General features: G+C 34.9%; 1 protein-coding gene across 1 annotated transcript in view; it reads right to left on the reverse strand.

Annotated features, from left to right (window-relative positions):
- ALiX (programmed cell death 6-interacting protein-like protein AliX) overlaps positions 1-19,241 on the reverse strand; it is a 109,598-nt gene that overhangs the window by 14,626 nt on the left and 75,731 nt on the right. The window contains exons 8-12 of the mRNA XM_089101617.1: positions 18,721-18,844; positions 14,092-14,269; positions 12,178-12,305; positions 5,463-5,835; positions 3,009-3,182 (exon numbers count right to left, since the gene is read on the reverse strand). Of these exons, the coding sequence (XP_088957743.1) occupies positions 3,009-3,182; positions 5,463-5,835; positions 12,178-12,305; positions 14,092-14,269; positions 18,721-18,844 (977 nt within the window). The remainder of the gene's footprint in view (positions 1-3,008; positions 3,183-5,462; positions 5,836-12,177; positions 12,306-14,091; positions 14,270-18,720; positions 18,845-19,241) is intronic.

A 19,241-nucleotide genomic window follows, 5' to 3' on the forward strand; every position in this document is an offset into this window, starting at 1 on the left:
CCAACTTAAGTAAGGATAAATTTGATCTCTTGAATGCAATAGAATATTTAAGCCTTCTGAATTTCACAAAAGCAATTTTTTTATTTCTGTTTGTGTCATTTCCAAAGAGGATTTACGATATTGAAAAATTCTTTACTTCTTTTTAATATACTTGGTAAAAAATGTTTTAAGACTTATAAGTTTGACCTTTTCCATCCTTCCAACAGATAAGATTAATCAAGCACGACTAAAAAGGCAAAACTTTAAGAAAAAATTTTAAAGGAAATTTTAATTTTATTTTATTAAAGGAAATTAAAGGAATTATAATTAAAGGAAAGTTAATTTTAAAGGAAATTACCTTTATTTTATCGAACAATTTACTTTATCATACAAAACGATACTGCAAATATTGAGATTAATAAGTATTTTACGGTATTGATGTTAAATGTGCAATGAAAAATCCGGTATCAATGAAATCAATGGTTTTGAAGTGGATTCTTTATCTCTAGAATTCGACAGCTTTTTAGTACTGAATTATGCTCCAGATTTTATTTCTTGTCAAAAAGTTCGTGGTAACGAACTGTAAGTAAGGAGCGACCCGGCTCAATAGTAACCGAAACTGTAAAAAACGACGCGCTGGTGCGAACAGATGCATTAAAAGAATCAAATTTTTACGACGGTACTGAATATACAAACGCAGTTAGGTTTAGTTTTACCCATCAAAAGTTACGCATCTGAGAGAATGTGCTTCACGCTCGAAGAAAGGGGGAAACAATTCCAACGCGTTAGAACTTATTAGAAAATCTAACCATCGAGTGCAGCGCCTCAGAGAAAAACACTGCAGAAGTTTCAAGCTCTTATCTTCAAAAATGTGGAATTTTGTATTTTTTTTTTGCCAGAAGAAAGATCACGGAAAGAAAACATGCGTGTTTTTTTTTTTTTTTTTCAGGGTTGATCGTATTGAACCAGGGATCCTAGAATATTGTAAAAGGACTTATTCAAACGGAACTTAAAAATTCCACTGCCCTTTTTAAGTGACCAAAAAATTGAAGGGCAACTAGGCCTCGTTCCACACTCGTTTTTTGCCAAAAGTCTCCCAATCAAAATTTTGACATAGCCATTTTGTTCAGCATAGTCGAAAATCTAATTAATATGTCTTTGAGGATGACTTAATCCCCCACAGTTCCCAGAGGAAGGGCTGCAAGTTATAACTATGCCCATTACCTCTTTTTTTCTCAATTATGACATTTTTATCGTGGGCGTATTATGACATTCTGAAAACCTTTTTTTTTCACATTATCATAATTCCAAGTTTAATGTTCATAAGACTTGGATTATAATATTTGTTTAGATTTTTTTTTTGCATTGCATTGCATTGCAATCCCATTGAGATTTAATTGAAAGGGAAGAGCGCTTCCAAAAGCAAATGCTTATTTCTATCAAAATTTTCATAGTTCACAAAAAGGAAGACCAAGGATTGCAGAGGCTAGATAGAGGTCTCAAAATCAAGGTTAAACTTCACAATAAGTTGCAACTGACATGTTAATTGAAAATTACTAACCACACGAACGTACCCAGGATTTTTTTTTCGGAGGGGCTTTTACTATTTTTTTTTTGGGGGGGGGAGGGGGGCGGGGGTTACAAAAAAAAACTTCAAAAAACGCATACAAAATTTGTTTATGTCCATTTTTGTTACGTTTTTACGAGTCAGACAGACATTTCAGGGGGGGGGGGGAGGGAGGTTCAAACCCCCAAACCCCCCCTCCATGGATACGGCCTTTACTAACCAATACTCGTTGGACTGACACTATAAAAAAAGAAGCAAATGCTTGCTTTTTGTATGATAGAAAGACAGTATGGTCGTCGTCATTACTACTTTAGGCCTTTTTTCACCAACTGGAAAACAAAGCCGAACTAGCTTCCCATTGTTCATTGCCATTATTCACGACTAGCGGAAAACTGCAAGACCGTTATTTACGAGAAGACAGGGAGTTGCCAGCTATTCCTTTTGGCGTTAATTCAAATTATTACAGTCATGACTTCAAATAAAACTTCTTATATTGACTTTTTTCTTCATTTTACTATCAATTACTTCAAGAAATGTATATAATTTTTGGAAAATGACCGAGACCAATTATTAACACTGTTTTATACACAAAAAAAACGATTTAAAAAATTCGTCAATTTTTAAATAGCTTTCTTTTTCATTAGCTATTCGCGACTAGCCAGCATAATTTTTACTAACAACTAGCATAATTTTTACTCACATTACTCACAACCTGTCTCACAACTCAGCTTCGCTTTCCATTGGTTTTTCGTGACTCACACCTTTTCGCCGCTTAGACATAGCTTGTCATGAAAACCCTCTTTTTATATGACCCTTGACTATCTTACTCTCTTTTATTTTGACACATCTTAGTCACATCAGATTTAAACCACCTTAGTCACGACAGATTTGACCACCTTCATCCCACTGATTTCGTCACCTTAGTCACAACAGATTTAACCACCTTAGTCAGAACAGATTTCACCACCTTAGTCACAACAGATTTGACCACCTTAGTCACAACAAATTTCACGACCTCAGTCACAACACATTTGACTATCTGAGTCACATCAGTTAAGAAAATAATTAGACGCAGGCACGTTGAATGGAGCGGGATCCGCTTAAATGCCAATAGATACAAACATGTTGAAATGTTCTACCAAGACACAAGTCATCTTGAAATGAGCTAGTCCCAGAAATGATATAAAAAAAAGAAAGAAAATTGACGAGGTAATTTCACACACAAAGAAGAAAACAAATAAAGTCTCCCTCCTTTTCCAAAATTACCGCCACAGTCAAGTATTCCTATTGAGAAGGCCAGAGCTGAAATTTCAACTCTGAAATTGATTGTCAAGAAGGCGGGCAGTTTTATTACTACGATAGAAGTTAAACAATTTAACAACCTTGGTGTAATTACACCAAGAAATTACACCAAGGTAGCTAAACTAATCCACTCAAACATAGATAAAAAAAACATTCTAACCTGTGTAAGGTCACTATAAAACTTTCCACCTTCACTCAGATTTTTCTTGAGGTCTTCGTAGGTGTCACAAGCTGTAGCTAATTCTTTCATAAGCTTTTCTCTCTCTGTTTCTCCATCACCACGTGACTTCATCCATTTATTGGCAACTTCTTCGATTTCTGTCAGAACAGTTTTCTACAAAAAGAAGTATAGTTAGAACACTCTTTGGAAAATATTGTGTTTTTTAGATAGTCCAAATGTTAAATAACTATGGTTCCAAGTTTGACAAGCCCCCCCCCATCCTCGAGGCATGGGCTATAAGTTATGCAAGTTATCCATCGTTAACACAAAGTTTTTATGAAATGGGTGGTTATATAAGCATATAAACTTGGGAGGAGGATTGTTCGATTGGAAATCGAAATTTCTTCTGCCCTTGTTCAGAGTCAAAAGTGATCGGAGGGTAACCAGGCCCCTAAATGCATCGCTCACTCAAAACATAAATGACAAAAAATTACTCTCTTACTTTTTCTATTAGTCAAGAATATGAATAATACAAAGTAGAAAGTTCAATAGAGTAAATAATTACTTTTCAAAACAATATATCTCTGATGCTTTAAAAAATGTAGTAGAGATGGGTAAATGTAGCTAATTAAGACGGGTAAATGCGGCTAAAAAAAAGTAGCAAAATGTAGTAAATGTAGCTAATTAAAAAGAACTAAGGAAGAGAGGGGCAAAAAATTTGAAAACATAAAGATAAAACATTCTTTTTTAATCTAAGAGAATTTTTTTCTTCGACTTGTTTTTAATTAAAAAAAAAGATATATTTCAAAATGTAAGGGAGATAAGTATTTGCAAATTTTTTTCATCAGCTTTTCTCTCTCTGTTTCCCTATCACTACGCGACTTTATCAATTTTTTACCGACTTCTTAATTTTTGTCAAATTTTCAGTGAAAAAATATTCAAAAAACAAAATTATAAGTTAAATTAATGGATATTCGGAATCCCTATCTCAAAATAGCAATTAAAAATCAGGACTGATGGTTAAATTGCTTCTTTTAATTTGCTTCATTGGCACACTAAACACAGCAATTGAAATACAAAAGTATTTAAATTTAAGAGGTAAAAAAGAAATTGAACTTTTATATTTTTCATTATTAGTCTTTTACTTAACACTGGGTTTCTAGTTAATAATATGAACGCCACTGTACCATAAACGCAGAAATATAAAACTATGATGCCACCAGGGTTAAAATTTTGTTCTGTGATGCTACCAGTGTTAAACTTTAAATATTTGGTTAATCCGATACTATAGTTATAACAGCAGTTTCGTTAAAACGAGTAGCGATACTTAGAAGAGAGAAAACAAAGACACCCATCACTCCAAAGTGTTTTCTCCCAGCTGTCTACTCAACACAAGGTTTAGAAACCCATGCACAAATTTGTTTCATCCCTTAAAAAGTCACTAAAAAAGAAGGGGGGGGGGGGATAAAAGGATAAAGAAAAATCCAAGATTATTAGGCAATATGAATTTTGGAATAAATAAACTTTTTTTTGTCAAATATTAAAATTTACAAGCTACAGAAAACAATGAAAATCACCAAGAAAGAAAACTTATCGAAGTGACTCGTTCAACACCCTCCCCCCCCCTTGTACACACAAAACTTTTAGAGTTAAAAGAAACTAACAGGATTTTTCCATTCCACATGCACTCAAAATTTCACACCCATCCACAAATAAACGAATAAAAATTTGTATGAAAAAAAAAACTTGAAAGTAAAAAATTTGCTTTTTGTTGAATTCGAAATCCCAATTCCTGCATACAAGAACGCATTAGCATAAGGCACTTGCGTCTATCGGTGAACCTTGAATTAATAAACCTATTGAGCAGATTTTATATTTCTGAATGACTTATTTTTAAACAAGTCCGGATTAAGCTATGTGACTTATTAAATAATTAAATTAGAAAATTAAATTAAATTAGAAATTAAGAAAATACTTCCCCTCCAAAACCACTGGAAAATATCGAGATATTAATTCCACTCTATTACAACTCGTAGCACTAAACTTGAACAACTGAAATCGGGATTTCATATCCGACCTGATTCGTATCATTATTCAAATCTATGACCTGACTTGCCTATCCGATTTCACTAACACAAAGGGCATTACGTTTTAATACGTCATGTATAAGGCGGACAGAAGACACACATGTTTCGGGCATTACGCCTGTAGTTAACAGCTGATAAATTCTTCCACAAGGAGGACTGTGGATTTACTTTTTTTTAATTACAAGATTCAAATATATATATATATATATATATATATATATATATATATATATATATATATATATATATATATATATATATATATATATATATATATATATATATATATATATATGTATATAAATGAGATCGCACCACGAAGTGAAACATGGCCGAATTCCCAAATCAAAGAGAAAAATAGGTGTACCTGCTTCGTTAGATTTTCCATTGCCCTGGCTCGCAACGGGCCATAAGCTTCCTCTAAGATCTTAGATGACAATAATTCTTCGTCTATGTTTCCTTCATCCAAAGCATTACTGAAAACCAATTTAATATCCACGGTTTTGGATGCAAGTTCCTTTTCCAGCACTTCCCTTTCACGCTGAATCTCTCTCACCACACCCATAAGTTCTCGAAGTTTGTCAGCAGATGGGCCGACAGGACTAAGACTGCTTGATTCTGTGGGAAGTTGTTTGGCAAGTTGCTCTTCCGGCAAGCTCAACAGCTCAATGCCGTTTTTGACAGCTTCGTATTTAGATTTAACGTGATTGTCTGCAGTACGGGCATTTGTGATAATCCCTCTGTAAACAAATAAAACAAATACGTAAATAAAATACAAATTTATAACAAAATTCAGTATATCTAGTCCTGCTTCCAAAAGTCTATATAAATATCTAAAAATTAATTTCTGTATTTTTGCATAAATTGCCATTTTTTGCAATGACTTCCCTCTGAAAAGTACCCCTCACCTGATACAAAATATTGATCGACGTGTCTGATGCGCACGTCGGGAACATCTACAGGGTACCCACCACATACTTAGATTTGACATGATTGTCTGCAGTACGGGTATTTGTGATAATCTCTCAGTACAATAATGAAAATAATAAATAAAGTAAAATAATATAAAACGAAAACAACATTTAGTAGATTCATTCCTCCTGACAAAAAGTCCCGGTATGTATAGGTAAAGCCTATTTCCCAGTATTTTCCACAAGTTGTGCTTTCTCTTTAAATGACCCCCCCCCAACATTTACTCCACATCCGATATAAGATTTGGTCTATGGTGCTGATATTTTAACATTAAAAGATACAATCCCATTGAGAAGTCTCAAGTAATTCCCCAGTTAGATACTGACCTAAAAGATAAATTCAACGATCAGTGCAGTTGAAAAGGGCATCAGATTAACGTTAATAACACAAAAGTAATGCGCATCAATCCTTTGAAAGGAAAAGTTGCTTGCCCTGACCAACGTTGCTTGCCCTGGTATCCTAATAACTCGACTCCAGTTGTCCTTGGTGTGACATTCAGTGACGATTGTACACTTAGCCTACTCGTTACGAACTTCGACTACCTCAACGATGAAATTTAAACAATGCAAAAAAGGGCATTACAAATTATCCTATGAATCAAGTATGTCACTTACGGATCTGCCCTCGTAACTCTACAAATCCCAACCCTCAAAGCACGCAAGTACAATCTGATGTGTAAGTTTCAACACTTTGTTCTTTTGAGTAATAAACACCGTTCCCAACCCCCGCCGCTTCAGTCAACAGAAACACACGCCACAAGAACAAGCTTCAACCAGTGCCCTACAGGGAAATAATTCACTCGTACATTCACTCGTACCGTAATTCACTCGTAGGGAAATAATTTACTAGTGTGATTCATCGTACTTAGTGTTTATTATGCTGTAAAAGGTAATGTAAAATAGTGGCAACCCTAGCCGTAACTACGATAGCCGTAAAGAAGCACAAAGCAACATTCTTGGGAATCAGAGCCTTCAAAATCTAGCAATACCCAACCGAAAAGGCTAATGAAAAGGAAAGCTGAACTGAAAAAAAAAACTGAAAAGGAAACTCCACCTGAAAAGGAAAACTGGGTTCAAGTTTTCTTTTATCCATATAATTGTATAATTCAAAAGACTATCCTTTAGTTTTTTTTTCATTTCATCAATAATGCAGCTACCAATGTTAGCATCCTAAAGGTGAATGGTGACCCCAAGAAGGTTCCATCTAACTGAAGCCTGCACTGCATACGCCGTCTGAGATGAAAAATAAAAATAAAATTTCTACCCAAATTTCTACCCTTTCTTTACCGAAAGAAAATATCCAGATTTCACATTTAACGTAGGACAAATATTAGCCATATAATAAAGGCTAGCCAAAAAGAGTATAGGCAACTTATAAGTTTAAACTGGCAAACATTTTCCAAAATAAATTGCTAAAGCCATCCAACAGGACGGGGGAGGGGGGTCTTGACATTTTGGTCTAGTGTAATAGTAACTTGTACTTGTTACGAGACCAAACGCCAACGCCTCGACCGGCATCCTGAAAACTCTACAAGTTGACGCCCACTTGTCATAATGTGCCAGCTGTTCTACAAGCCGGTCCCAGCAGCTCTCGCACCTTCTGCTAAACGTTTGAAATCCATAAATAGGTTCGAGGTCATTTCTGATAATTGTCCAACAACTTTTCAATTACCAGCCTGGTCGCCTACGCCAACCTGGCAAAGGAGCAGATAAAAGCACTGGGTTGATATTGCAGTCATTGCGTCCTTTCAGTATATGGTCAAGCCAACGCAGTATTCTGTTTGACAATTGTGTCAGTGGATTTGGTGTTATGATGTTACAGCAGTGGCGATACACATCAACATTTGAAGTTACATCAGAGTCAGTCAGTCCGTTACGGACTTGGCCAGAATCATTTATATCAACATTTGATATTTTCGTAAACAGTGGGTATTAAAGACTTACAAATCATGGACATGAACCGCCTTGAATGGTCAAGTTTAGAATAGAACAAAATATGATCTATTGGCTAAAATACCATAAAAGCTAGCATAAGCACGTCAGAACAATTACAATAATAAAACAGATATTAGGGGATATAACATAAAACAAGAAATTAAACCAAATATTAAAATGGAAATCAAAATGTGCTAAAATAGCACAAAAGCTACCATAAGCACGTCAGAATAAATACAATAATAAAACAGATGTAGGGGATAAACATAAAACAAAAGTGAAAAAAAAATATTAAAATGGGAAACAAAATAGGGGACAAAAGAGTTTTTGTACCTCATGGTCAACATTTGGGGACACAGGTCCAGTTGGGTATTTGGAGTTCCACGAGCATTGAGTCTTGTATTAGGAAGGATTGGGGGATTTTCTTTAAAGGGTGGGAGAAAACGTCGATGATAGTCAGAACTAAGGCACTTGTGACCAAAGTTTATGGTAAGGATGTGACGTCGTGATTCCAATGTAGTTAGTTCAAGTTTAGCCAAACCTTCATCGTATGCAGTATAGACCGTCCCCAGTATAATTTTTATTGCTCTTTTTTGAATACTTCATTGTCAAGATCATTCTTCAAATTCTTAATGAGTGAATCGAGTGTAACATTCAAAGTATTAGATGTTTGATAAAGGTTCAGTAATGTCAAATCACCCGCAAATTTAAAAGAGTTGCCAAGACTTGGTAAAATATTATTAAAAACAATTAAAAATAATAAAGGACCTAATTTAGCAGGAACTATTCAACTCAAGATGTTTGAAAATAGTGTCAAGTATATAAATTAAGCAATGCGTGGGGCTATGATTCGGCCCAAAGCCAAACTGATTTGGGTTGATTTTAACATGGATACCGTCAAAAAGGAAATTGTAAATAAAACTTTCAAAGATTTTAGAGAAAATGGAGTTTTTTTTGTTTCAACTGCATAGAAGAGAAAAGATCTAACTGAAGCCTTATATCTGAATCCATGAGAGTCTAATAAACGAGCCAGGGTGAGTAAAGCTATCGACCTTCGCAAGTTCTTGTTTATAAAGCACAAGCTGATACTCTGGTTGTATATTTAGGTCCATGACTTGAATTTTGGCAGCATTGACCGTCATACCCAGTAGCTAAGAGAAATAAGCTATTTTGTGTAGCGTTGCTTGGGCAGTTGCTGAATCAGCAGCAAAAGCGTCAATGTCATTCAAGCAGTCCATGTTTGACACCTCAATGCCCAGTCATATAAAGACACTATCAAAGCATGAAAGTGCTCTTTCTCCTATTCTCTCTGCACTGTTTGAACAAAACAGAGAGCAATATGTACCCCTCTTTTCTCCGCTTTCTACATCAAAGGGCTCAGTTTATTCACCATGCACTCTTATATTCAATTTCAAATGCAAGTAGGCCTTCACCAGTTTTATAAATTCAACCAGCATATTATCTTCTGCCATGAATCACCAAAGATTTTCACAGAATATGGAGCCAAACATAGCAACAAAATCAAGAAACATATTGATTATGGGGACGTTATGACATTTTAAATGTTGGAGAATAAGAGGAAAACTGAAGACCCGGTCACTACACCCTCTCCCTCTTCAAAATCTCAGCACTAACTCACAAACTCAGCACTTTCACATGTCCATTTACCCCATGCTGTCTCGAACCTTTTCAGCAAAATCATTGTGAATACTATGGTAGCAATGTCCATTAGTGACATACCACGGTAGATACGGCCGTCATATTTTTCGCCCCCCTCTTTAAGTACTGGAATTAATAGCCAACCGACCCGTTCCAATCAGTCGAAGAGGTCTTCCTTTTCCCTATCAGAATGAAGAGAAGTTTTTGCCATTCCGCTACAACGTGTGTTGAGGCCTAGTGCATATTAGGAGGGAGACCATCTTTACCAGGTGACTTGTTGTTTTTTTTTGGCAGTTTGACTGCGGTGAGTATCTCTGACGCTGAAGGTGATACCAGGTAGGTTTCATAAGGTAGTTTTTCCGCTGTAGTTTGCGGCGTCAGCATTGTATCTTCCCCACCTGAATTTGGGTTAAGCAGGTATTTGGAGTGACTCCTTCATCGATTGAATTTAACTTGTAATTCAGGGATCATGTTCCCTTGAGTCTTTTATGGGACCAGCGATAGATGACTTTTTTCCAGTTATTTCTTTAGGAGCTCTATACATTTTTGCAGTGTCATTAATTCCAGCTGCTTTTTCTACCTTTAGAGCAGTCTCTTCCCAGTTTGTTGGCAGTCCTGATTGCTAAAATTAATATAACTGATAAAAGTCTGTTCCTGAAAAAGAAAAAACAAAATTCTAAAAAAAAAAAAACGCAAAAAATAAAATTGTGAAGTTTGAAAAAACACTTAAAACACTAGACACTAGTTCATCATTTTTTCGTCACTAGCGGCAGTTTCTATTCTTAAAAGTGACCCATATTGCTTGAGTAAGCCCTCATTGCCATAGCCTTAGACGATTCTAATTATGTCAGAAAAGGCCTTTTCTTAAAACCTAACCATAGACAGTTTAGTCCAGGCTACCCTTGCCATGAAAATAAATTGGTTAAGGTGGAAGTCAATGCGGCTGAAATAATGGCGCTATAATACAAAATATCAATTGTGTAAGAAAAGAAAAATCTGAAAGGTGCATTCCGAGTTTTCCTAATCTATGGAAGAGGAAATGGTTCTACAAGTAAAGTTTTTCTAATACATCCAAGATACAGAAGGGCAACTTGGATAGTACAACCTCACTACACCTGCAAGAAGTAGAAAAGGATACAACGTATTTTTGAAAAAAAAAAGAATAAAGAAAAAAGAGCCGAAGGTCCAATTCCTCTTGAAAACCAGATGAGATACGAAAAAATAAATTCACTCAGTCAATCGACTACGCAGAGACGTAGCACATTCTTCTAGTGTTTTAAGAGTGCCCTTGTCCGAACGATAAGCTGGCTTTTTGCAAAAAAGGCGGCGTTGTCTTGGCAAATGATTTAAATTTGTAAGACGTGGACGGTTAAAAAAAGAGTCAAGGCCTTAACCAGAATTTTAAGTGGCTTAAACCTCTATAGCAAGTATTGTCACAAACCCAGCGTTGAAAATATTTCGTTTGAATAAAACAAAATATCACAACAAATTCAACCAGTCAACTGAGCATGGTATGTTAAAGAGGAGGATGGGCTGTAAGACCAAGTTTGACGAGAAGTGACATAAGTCCTAACAATTCGACACCAGATAAAGAGGTACAATACCCTTAAGAGTGTGGGGCGTTGCAAAATCTGTCTAAACCCTTACTCCTGGTCTGTAACTTGGAAAGAATGAGGTAATTTTATTCTAGAAAACAAACTTATACTGCTAAGTATAGTCTATCCTATACTACAAAAAGTTTAGTTTGAAGTATCTCTCCTACTACTACAGTACCAAGGACAGTGCAAATGAAATTTCATTCCTTGATTATTTTTTTCATATATATATATATATATATATATATATATATATATATATATATATATATATATATATATATATATATATATATATATATATATATATATATATATATATATATATATATGACATCATTTTTATACGATCGTAAGAAGGGCTTAAACCCAGGTTTGCCTCGCAATTACTCGGACTATCTGTCTTGGCCTTTTCTACAACTAGCCATATCTTGATGCCTATTGCAAAATACTTGATTTTAATTCAATTGACCCCCCTCCCCCCAAAAAAAACAATGTTTGTCCCACTCGTAAAAAATATAGCAAAAATGAATACAACAAAATAAATAGCATCAGGTAAAATCAGGTAAAAAAAAAATCAGGTAAAGAAAAAATGTCACCGAACAGCTTAAGAAGATACAGATTTCCTTTGAAGGCCCAGTTTTCCGAAATGACTAGATCGAAGATGAATCCAGGTGACAAAATTTTGTAGTTTTAACACAGCTGGCATTAGGCCTATGATAGACTATGCATGATCTCTTTTAAATGATCTAATAAAAATAGATTGTTGGGAACAAGGGTGAAAATTACTGAATATGTTTCTTTTTTTCAACAGCTCTATGCTGACAATTGTAAGAAAAAAATAAGTTACACACTACATATTAATGTGAATTGGCGCTTTATACACGTAAAAGAAAGAAACAAAAACATAAGTGGTGAATACCTGTATTTGGCAAGATCAGTTCTGAACTTTTCCGTTAGAGAATCCGACGTTGCACGAGTCCACTTCGACCCGAACTGAGCTCGGAGCTGATCATCAGATGATTTCTCATCGCGTAGCATTCGGTCCGTCTAAAAATGAAAGCGTTAGAGGGTTGCTTACAAAACTTGAAATTGAAATGACAATACAATAATGAATAAGAAAAATTTTGGATTTAGAAAATCAGAAAATATTGAGTAAGGTTAAAAGTGTAATCAGAAAAAACTTTGCTTAGATTTTGTCTAGCCGCAAAAGAGCGTGCATATAACTTGATATAATGCCAAACAAGGCCAAATACAACGCCATGCCCAGAGGTGGGTTTGGAAATAACAAATAAAATGAGTAGTTTACAGAAGGCTAAAGAAATGACCAAAAAACCTTTTTCCGTGGTTAAGCCCTCCCCCCTCCTTCTTCCGATGAATCGAAATTCCTGGTACAACCCTAAACAAATAAATAATTCCAAATGAAATACACTGCATGATTGTCTGGCTGAGTTGTGTCTACAAATCTAGTTGGATAGTAATTGACACGGCCTCCAACAGCTATCACCAAGCCAGAAATCAGGCCAGAATCTTTAAACTGAGGAGGAAATAATTTCTACTTGAATTTAATAATATATTACACGTACAAGCTTTTGTTTATTTGGAGCACAATCAAAAGGTTGTTTTCCTATCCTTTTCTTACTGGAAAATCTCCAAAACAAAGCCAAAGCTCACTGAGCGCGTATATAGAGCACCCTAGGCTAGCCCAAGGACCACTGTTTGTGATCATGGACCAGGCAGCAAAATATTGCAAATGTTGTTAGATTACTCAGCAATGGTAGAAGACACTTTATCAATAAGAGCAGTAGCTCATACCCGTTCGGTTGCGAGCTCTTAGAAAAAGGGGCACATTTTGGTTCTGAGCACAGGGAAAAAGTTCAGCAATTTTTACATTCGAAACTTTCACGAGAAATTCAATTTTCCAATGGAGACTTTGTTCTTGCAGAAAAATGAACTTAAGTTTTCATTTTCGGAAGACATGTCGGTATTGTAGCGCTATCTATATTAGCTAGGCATCACGTTTTAAATTACGTATTTCAGAGGGTATCTCTATTTTGACACTAGAGTAGTTTACTAACTCAAAGGACCCCTATAAATATAAAGAAAGAAAAGAATAAACATCACCTCCTAAGACATTATCGATATTGAAAACCTAAGCTCATGAAATACCTTATACAATAGTCTTGAGTACTTGGGCTGAGAGTTCATAGAAGTTAATAGTCAAAGAGCCTGTCTGACGAAAGGAATATACATGTATCAAAAAAAAAAATATATATAAAAAATCGCTGTTTTTTTTTGTAAAATTTGCACCCGCATCCCAAACACAAAATTTTAGATCTTCTCAACACCTCCTCATAAAAAGCTATTCCCTGGAGGTTTCAACCCGATTCCACAGCCACATGACAAAACAAGGCATATTTACTTAACCAAGTATAAAATTCATCATCGTTAAAAGAAACATGACGACTGTATGCAATCTCTATAATGACGATACCTGCTTGCCTTCGGGCACAAGAAAAACTTATACTCTCTTGTGAGCATCCGAAAACATACTGAAACTGACTGTAAAAATACCAGCTTCAGTAACCCATTTTGTAACATTAAATGATTGTTTGAGATTAGTGATTGGCTGGGTGTTACGGACATTTAGCAATTATATGGTATAACATGGACTTATGAAAGCCGTTAAAGAGGAATTTGGCTTTTTCATAACTAAATTAAAAGGGAGGATATCAAAGCGAGGGTTGGATAAAAACCAGGCTAGATGAGTGATACAACCCACCTTGTGCAGATACCCTTATTATTTGCTCATTACCAAGTATGATAAATAATTTACCTCGGTAAGGATTTCATCATTTCTTGTTAACATGTCTGGCAGTTCTTGCAATTGACGATCAATGGATTCTTTGCCACCGCTAGTTCTAACATACGTGGCCCTTTCTTTTAATGAAGGTGGCAGCGCTTGACCTAGGCTTTCTTCTAATGCAGCCGGCAGATTTAGTGATGCAAGAACACTGCAATAAGACGAAGAAATAGTATACGTGCCACAGTAAGCTGAATAAAACGGCAACAACTACTTATAACATTTCGCAAAAATTACGTATAAACGGCACTGCCTTATATTGTGAAACGCCGTGGGAAATGAAAATTTGAACTAAACTCTACATAAAACTACAAGCAATAGTCTCAATAAAATGCCACAAAATTAGCACCATTGCACAGGGAAATCTTTGAATTTATACATGTGAATGAGGAATTATGAACTACAGAATATTATATTCTGAAGCCTAAGAAAGTAAAATGTGTAACATATTAACGTAAATATACAATTCATAAGTAAGCTCGAGAGCGTAACTATAATGAAAACTGACTTTTTTTTGTTTAGCATAGAAGCATCATACCTGACAAAATGTTGCAGGGGGAGGCAAAAGTAGGTTTCATTTACCAGCTCACTCACTATTTTAACAACTATTTCATCAACTGACAATGAGATTTCAGTGGAGCCTTGGTAAGACCACGTAGAAATCATCAGAAAACTTCAATAAAATCATTATTGTTCCAAAGTGCATAATTTTAAAGTTTCCACTATACATCTAGTAATAATTCGTCTTTATATAGACAGCTTTCGTTGTAATTTAGTACACAATTACACAATAGGCTACTTAAAAAAATTTTGGCTCTATTTTGAGTTAGGCCTGTATTCAGGATTTTTCTTAGGGGAAGGGGGTGTTTACCAAAAGAATAGAGATGCAAGGGTTTGCCTCCCATGGACTTTGTCTGACGGTCTCAAATAAGATTTTTTTTTTTTTACCTACATTTCTAAGACCAACTTACAGTTTTTCTCGTTTTTGGGAGAAATAGTGTCTTTACCAGCATTTTTTTTTCTTTTAAGTTCTTCTTTTCCTCAATATCACCCCCACTATATAAAGTAATGCACCAATAACCAGAACTGCTGCACTAGTCTCCTTCTTTTTCTCACCAGTACTTATGTTACCTTATGTTATATTATGCTACCTAATAAGAGAACACTTAAGCTTTCTTAAAGAAACGCAAAGCTTTCAGCGGTTGAGAAAACCTTATACGTGATTCGACAATACTGTTTAATTGGAAGTTAAAATTTAAAAATCTCCTATGATTCCATTTTGCAATTCTAGCCTATATATTTTCTAGAGTTTAAGGAAACTCAAGTCCTTCTATCTTATGCTAGAGAAGAAACTATCCTTTTAGGTATCGGTATCTGAAACTTACTTTACAAATATAATTAGCCCGAACAATCTTCAATTAACCTATAATAAGTTCGAATTAATGAATGCGCGCAGCAGTGGATTTCTGACCTATTCGTTTAATCATCAAATTAAGTTTTTGATGAAGGCAGTGAAAAATAATGAAAGATTTAGAAATTGATGAAGCTTGAATTAATAAAATTTAATCATAATTTTTTTGTCTTTCAGAATGTTTATTAAAAACAGGCGTAAACGCTAAATTTTAACTGTATTGGACTATGCTAACTGTGAAATACATTGGAATATAAATAAAAATCTTAAAAATCCATAAAGATCTTCGGGTTAAAGCAAGACAAAACTCCATTCCATTCTGTATAAATACCAAGTTATCAAATCTGAATTCACTCCATTTGACTACAAAAACGTGCAATTCTGATTTGATGACATAACAGATTTTCTTATAGAATAAATACATTTGTAATTTGGCATTTTGACTTTCATTCAACTATTATTTTTTTGGAATTTGATAACATTAATGACATTGATTTAACCTATCATGACTTAAGATTGCTTGTCATTTTTTGCCTGGGCGGTCCTGATTGAGAACTAACGCGGCAAATCTACACATAAATACATGCATATACAAGTGTAGGAGTAAAGAGGGTATATTGACCCCGTGAAATAGAAGATCAATCGGTATCAAAACTCGTTCTTTTTTATTTCCCCTTTGATGAACAGAGTTTTAAAATAGTTTAATTGACAAGTATTCATTGCTAAAAAAAGGTTTACAATATTATATCTCCTTGTACAATGTACATCCTCTTTTTTACCCTTTTTGATTTTATTTTTCATTTTGTTACTTTCTTTCCTCTCTGAGTTTCATTTGACATCCTCTTTTGAATTGAATAGATAAATCACTGATTGATTAGGCTCAAGTTTTAAAAATAAAACTTGAAATTCGTAAAAAAGGAAAGGAATAAAAATGTTCAAGTAGAATAAAAAATTAAATAAAATTATAAATCACAATATAAATCAATCAAACGTGTTCAACATCATTTTGAATTGTTAGATAATTTCAGTAACAATTGATAAGACTCTTTCATAATAGTATTTAACTAGCACCAGAATTAATGCAATTCATCAGCGAATATATGGAAGCCTCTGATTCGCTGTGCCTTAGCTAAATACCAGAAAAAGTTTAAATAAATTGTATCTGGACATTGGCTCTAGCTAGCTCAAGAAACTTTCCACCAATCAGAAACTTTCCACAAATTAGAAGAAAACCAATGAGATAAGCCCTTGCTAACTATATCTTTGTATTTTATCTATTTATATTTTTATATCTAGATTTAGATGACAATTTACAAGTTATTTATATTACTGAGTTGTATACACATTATAATTGCTGTTTGATAAGGTAAAATCGTATTATTTTAGTTCTCGATAATAAATGCACGCACTTGTTGCTGGTGAATAACCTCTACAAATAGCAAGGTAAGTGGTAGATAATCCCATATTATTTTATTTATCCTATTTATTATTTTATTTGTTTTTATTATCCTTATGTTATCTGCTTAGGTTTTTTATATCTGGAAGAATGTGACAGGTTATAATGTAAAACTGTATTATTTATTCTGATTGTGTTGTATATGTATTTTAATTGCTGTCTTAAAAGCATAGTTGAACTATTTTGATTCCTGTTTTTGAGTGCCGGCAGTTGCTGCAGGTGAATAGCCCCCCGCCAATAGCATGTTAAGTGATAGATTATCAAGTTCAGTGTATATTGATTGAAGCAAGCTGGTGATTAGAGAAGGCACAGATAAATCAATAGATACGAACGCATATGACCTATTGGTCGAACGCGTCAAATCCCAAACAACAGATCAACTACATCTCAGCGCTAGTAACAATCCTGTTTTGTTTAGCATTTTAAAGACATGGCATATATTGATGTTGCATAGTTTATTCAGAACAGGATTTTAAGAAAAATTATAAGTGCATACATTATTAAGGTATTTACAAGGTGGAAGTAGGCCCAGATTTATCAATAGACCCGTCTAAGAGCACACAATACCAGGGGGCGCAATAAATCACGACTAAGTGCCAGGTGCACACCACCACCCCGCAGCCTATTCACAGAAAAGTGATTTTAAAACAACAGACGAATTCCATGGCCGCTTATAAACTGTCAAATGTCTCCCAAGAATGGCAGCTGAGAGTTTAGTATCACCTCTCTTTTATTACTTTGGCTACTCAGTTGCGTTCTGTTCAGTGCTTCCACTATCCCGAATTTTCCGGTATTTCCCCGAAAATTTTGCAAAAACGACCTAGGGCCTAGAAACGTCAAGGCTTTAAATTCGGCTCTGGGTGGAGGGGGTGATGTAAGGGCACCTTGCCAAACTGGTAAAATAAGTTTTACTGTTTGGTAATTTGCGGCAGCATATCTTGTTTTAATCAACTTTGTTTGAATACCCAAATTTGAAAAAATAGACTAAGATTTGAATCTAAGACATTAAAGTTAATGTAAATTTTACTGTGAATTTAGTGAACCAGGTGTAAATTTAAGTTGAATGACTATTACGCCACCGAGCGAAGAAGAGGTCGAATTTATTTAATTTTATAAATAGAACAGAAACTAAGACATAACAAAAATCTAATTAATATAAAATCTAATTAAAAATCTAATCAGCATTTTTAAAGATAAGATAAATTGTAAAAGCCAAACTGGGATTTTCTTTAAATAAACATAATCTCCAGATACCTTGCTATTCTATAGATAAAATGTGGCGACGTATTATTTAAGATATCTGGAAGTATCAACTCAGTTTTTCCGAGTATCTCTTCCCTCATCGTAGAGCCCCTGGCACCGACTCAAGCAATGCACCAATTCATCCTCCTCATCTGTGCAAAGCGGGCAAGTATACCTATCTTCTTTGCATTATTTTGAGAACCTTTTAAATTTTGCGCTAATTGGACGGCAATTGGCCCTGAGCTGCATCCACAAAGTAAGCTTTCTAGATGGTAAAATATCTAGATGGCAAAATATCTAGATATCTAGATGGTAAATTCAGGTTAAGAACTCCTGCCCATAAACTACCTTAAATCCTTATCAAATCCTATTACATAATAATTAAATATATTACATTAAAGCAGTGGATATCATTATATTCCGGTTGACCCACACCCAAGTATCTGAAGACAAATTAAATACTTTATCATCAATTGCTTTAAAGGACCCTTACCCATTCAGAAGTTGTGTGGCTTCTCGCAATTGTCCAATTTCTGAGTTAATAAGTCCAGCTTTCCTCGTCTCATATCCCTGAATTGCGTTTTGCACCGACGCAGGAGCCAATTCTTCAAATAGGTCTAAAAATAAAGAAATAAAAGGTAAGGCTAAGTTTCCACTATTAAATTTAATAGTATTGGTATTTTCACGCTGAATGTGTACGCTTCCATTTATTCCCATAGGCCACCATTTTCACGCTGAGTGTGTACGCTTCCATTTAGTCCCATAGGCCACCATTTTCACGCTGAGTGTGTAAACTTCCAGTTAGTCCCGTAAGCCACCATCTCGGTTAGGCCACCATTTTCACTCTGAGTGTGTACGCTTTCATTTAGTCCCATAGGCCACCATTTTCACGCTGAATGTGTACACTTCCATTTATTCCCATAGGCCACCATCTCGGCGTTTATTGTAGAGACAAGGGGCGGCTGTGTTGCTGCAATCAACGTTTCTTTTATCGAGCGTTTTTACCGCTCAATC

Source organism: Artemia sp. Qi Xiang Cuo, chromosome 15 (genome assembly GCF_049724085.1).
Source record: "Artemia sp. Qi Xiang Cuo chromosome 15, ASM4972408v1, whole genome shotgun sequence".
NCBI classification, from domain to species: domain Eukaryota; kingdom Metazoa; phylum Arthropoda; class Branchiopoda; order Anostraca; family Artemiidae; genus Artemia; species Artemia sp. Qi Xiang Cuo.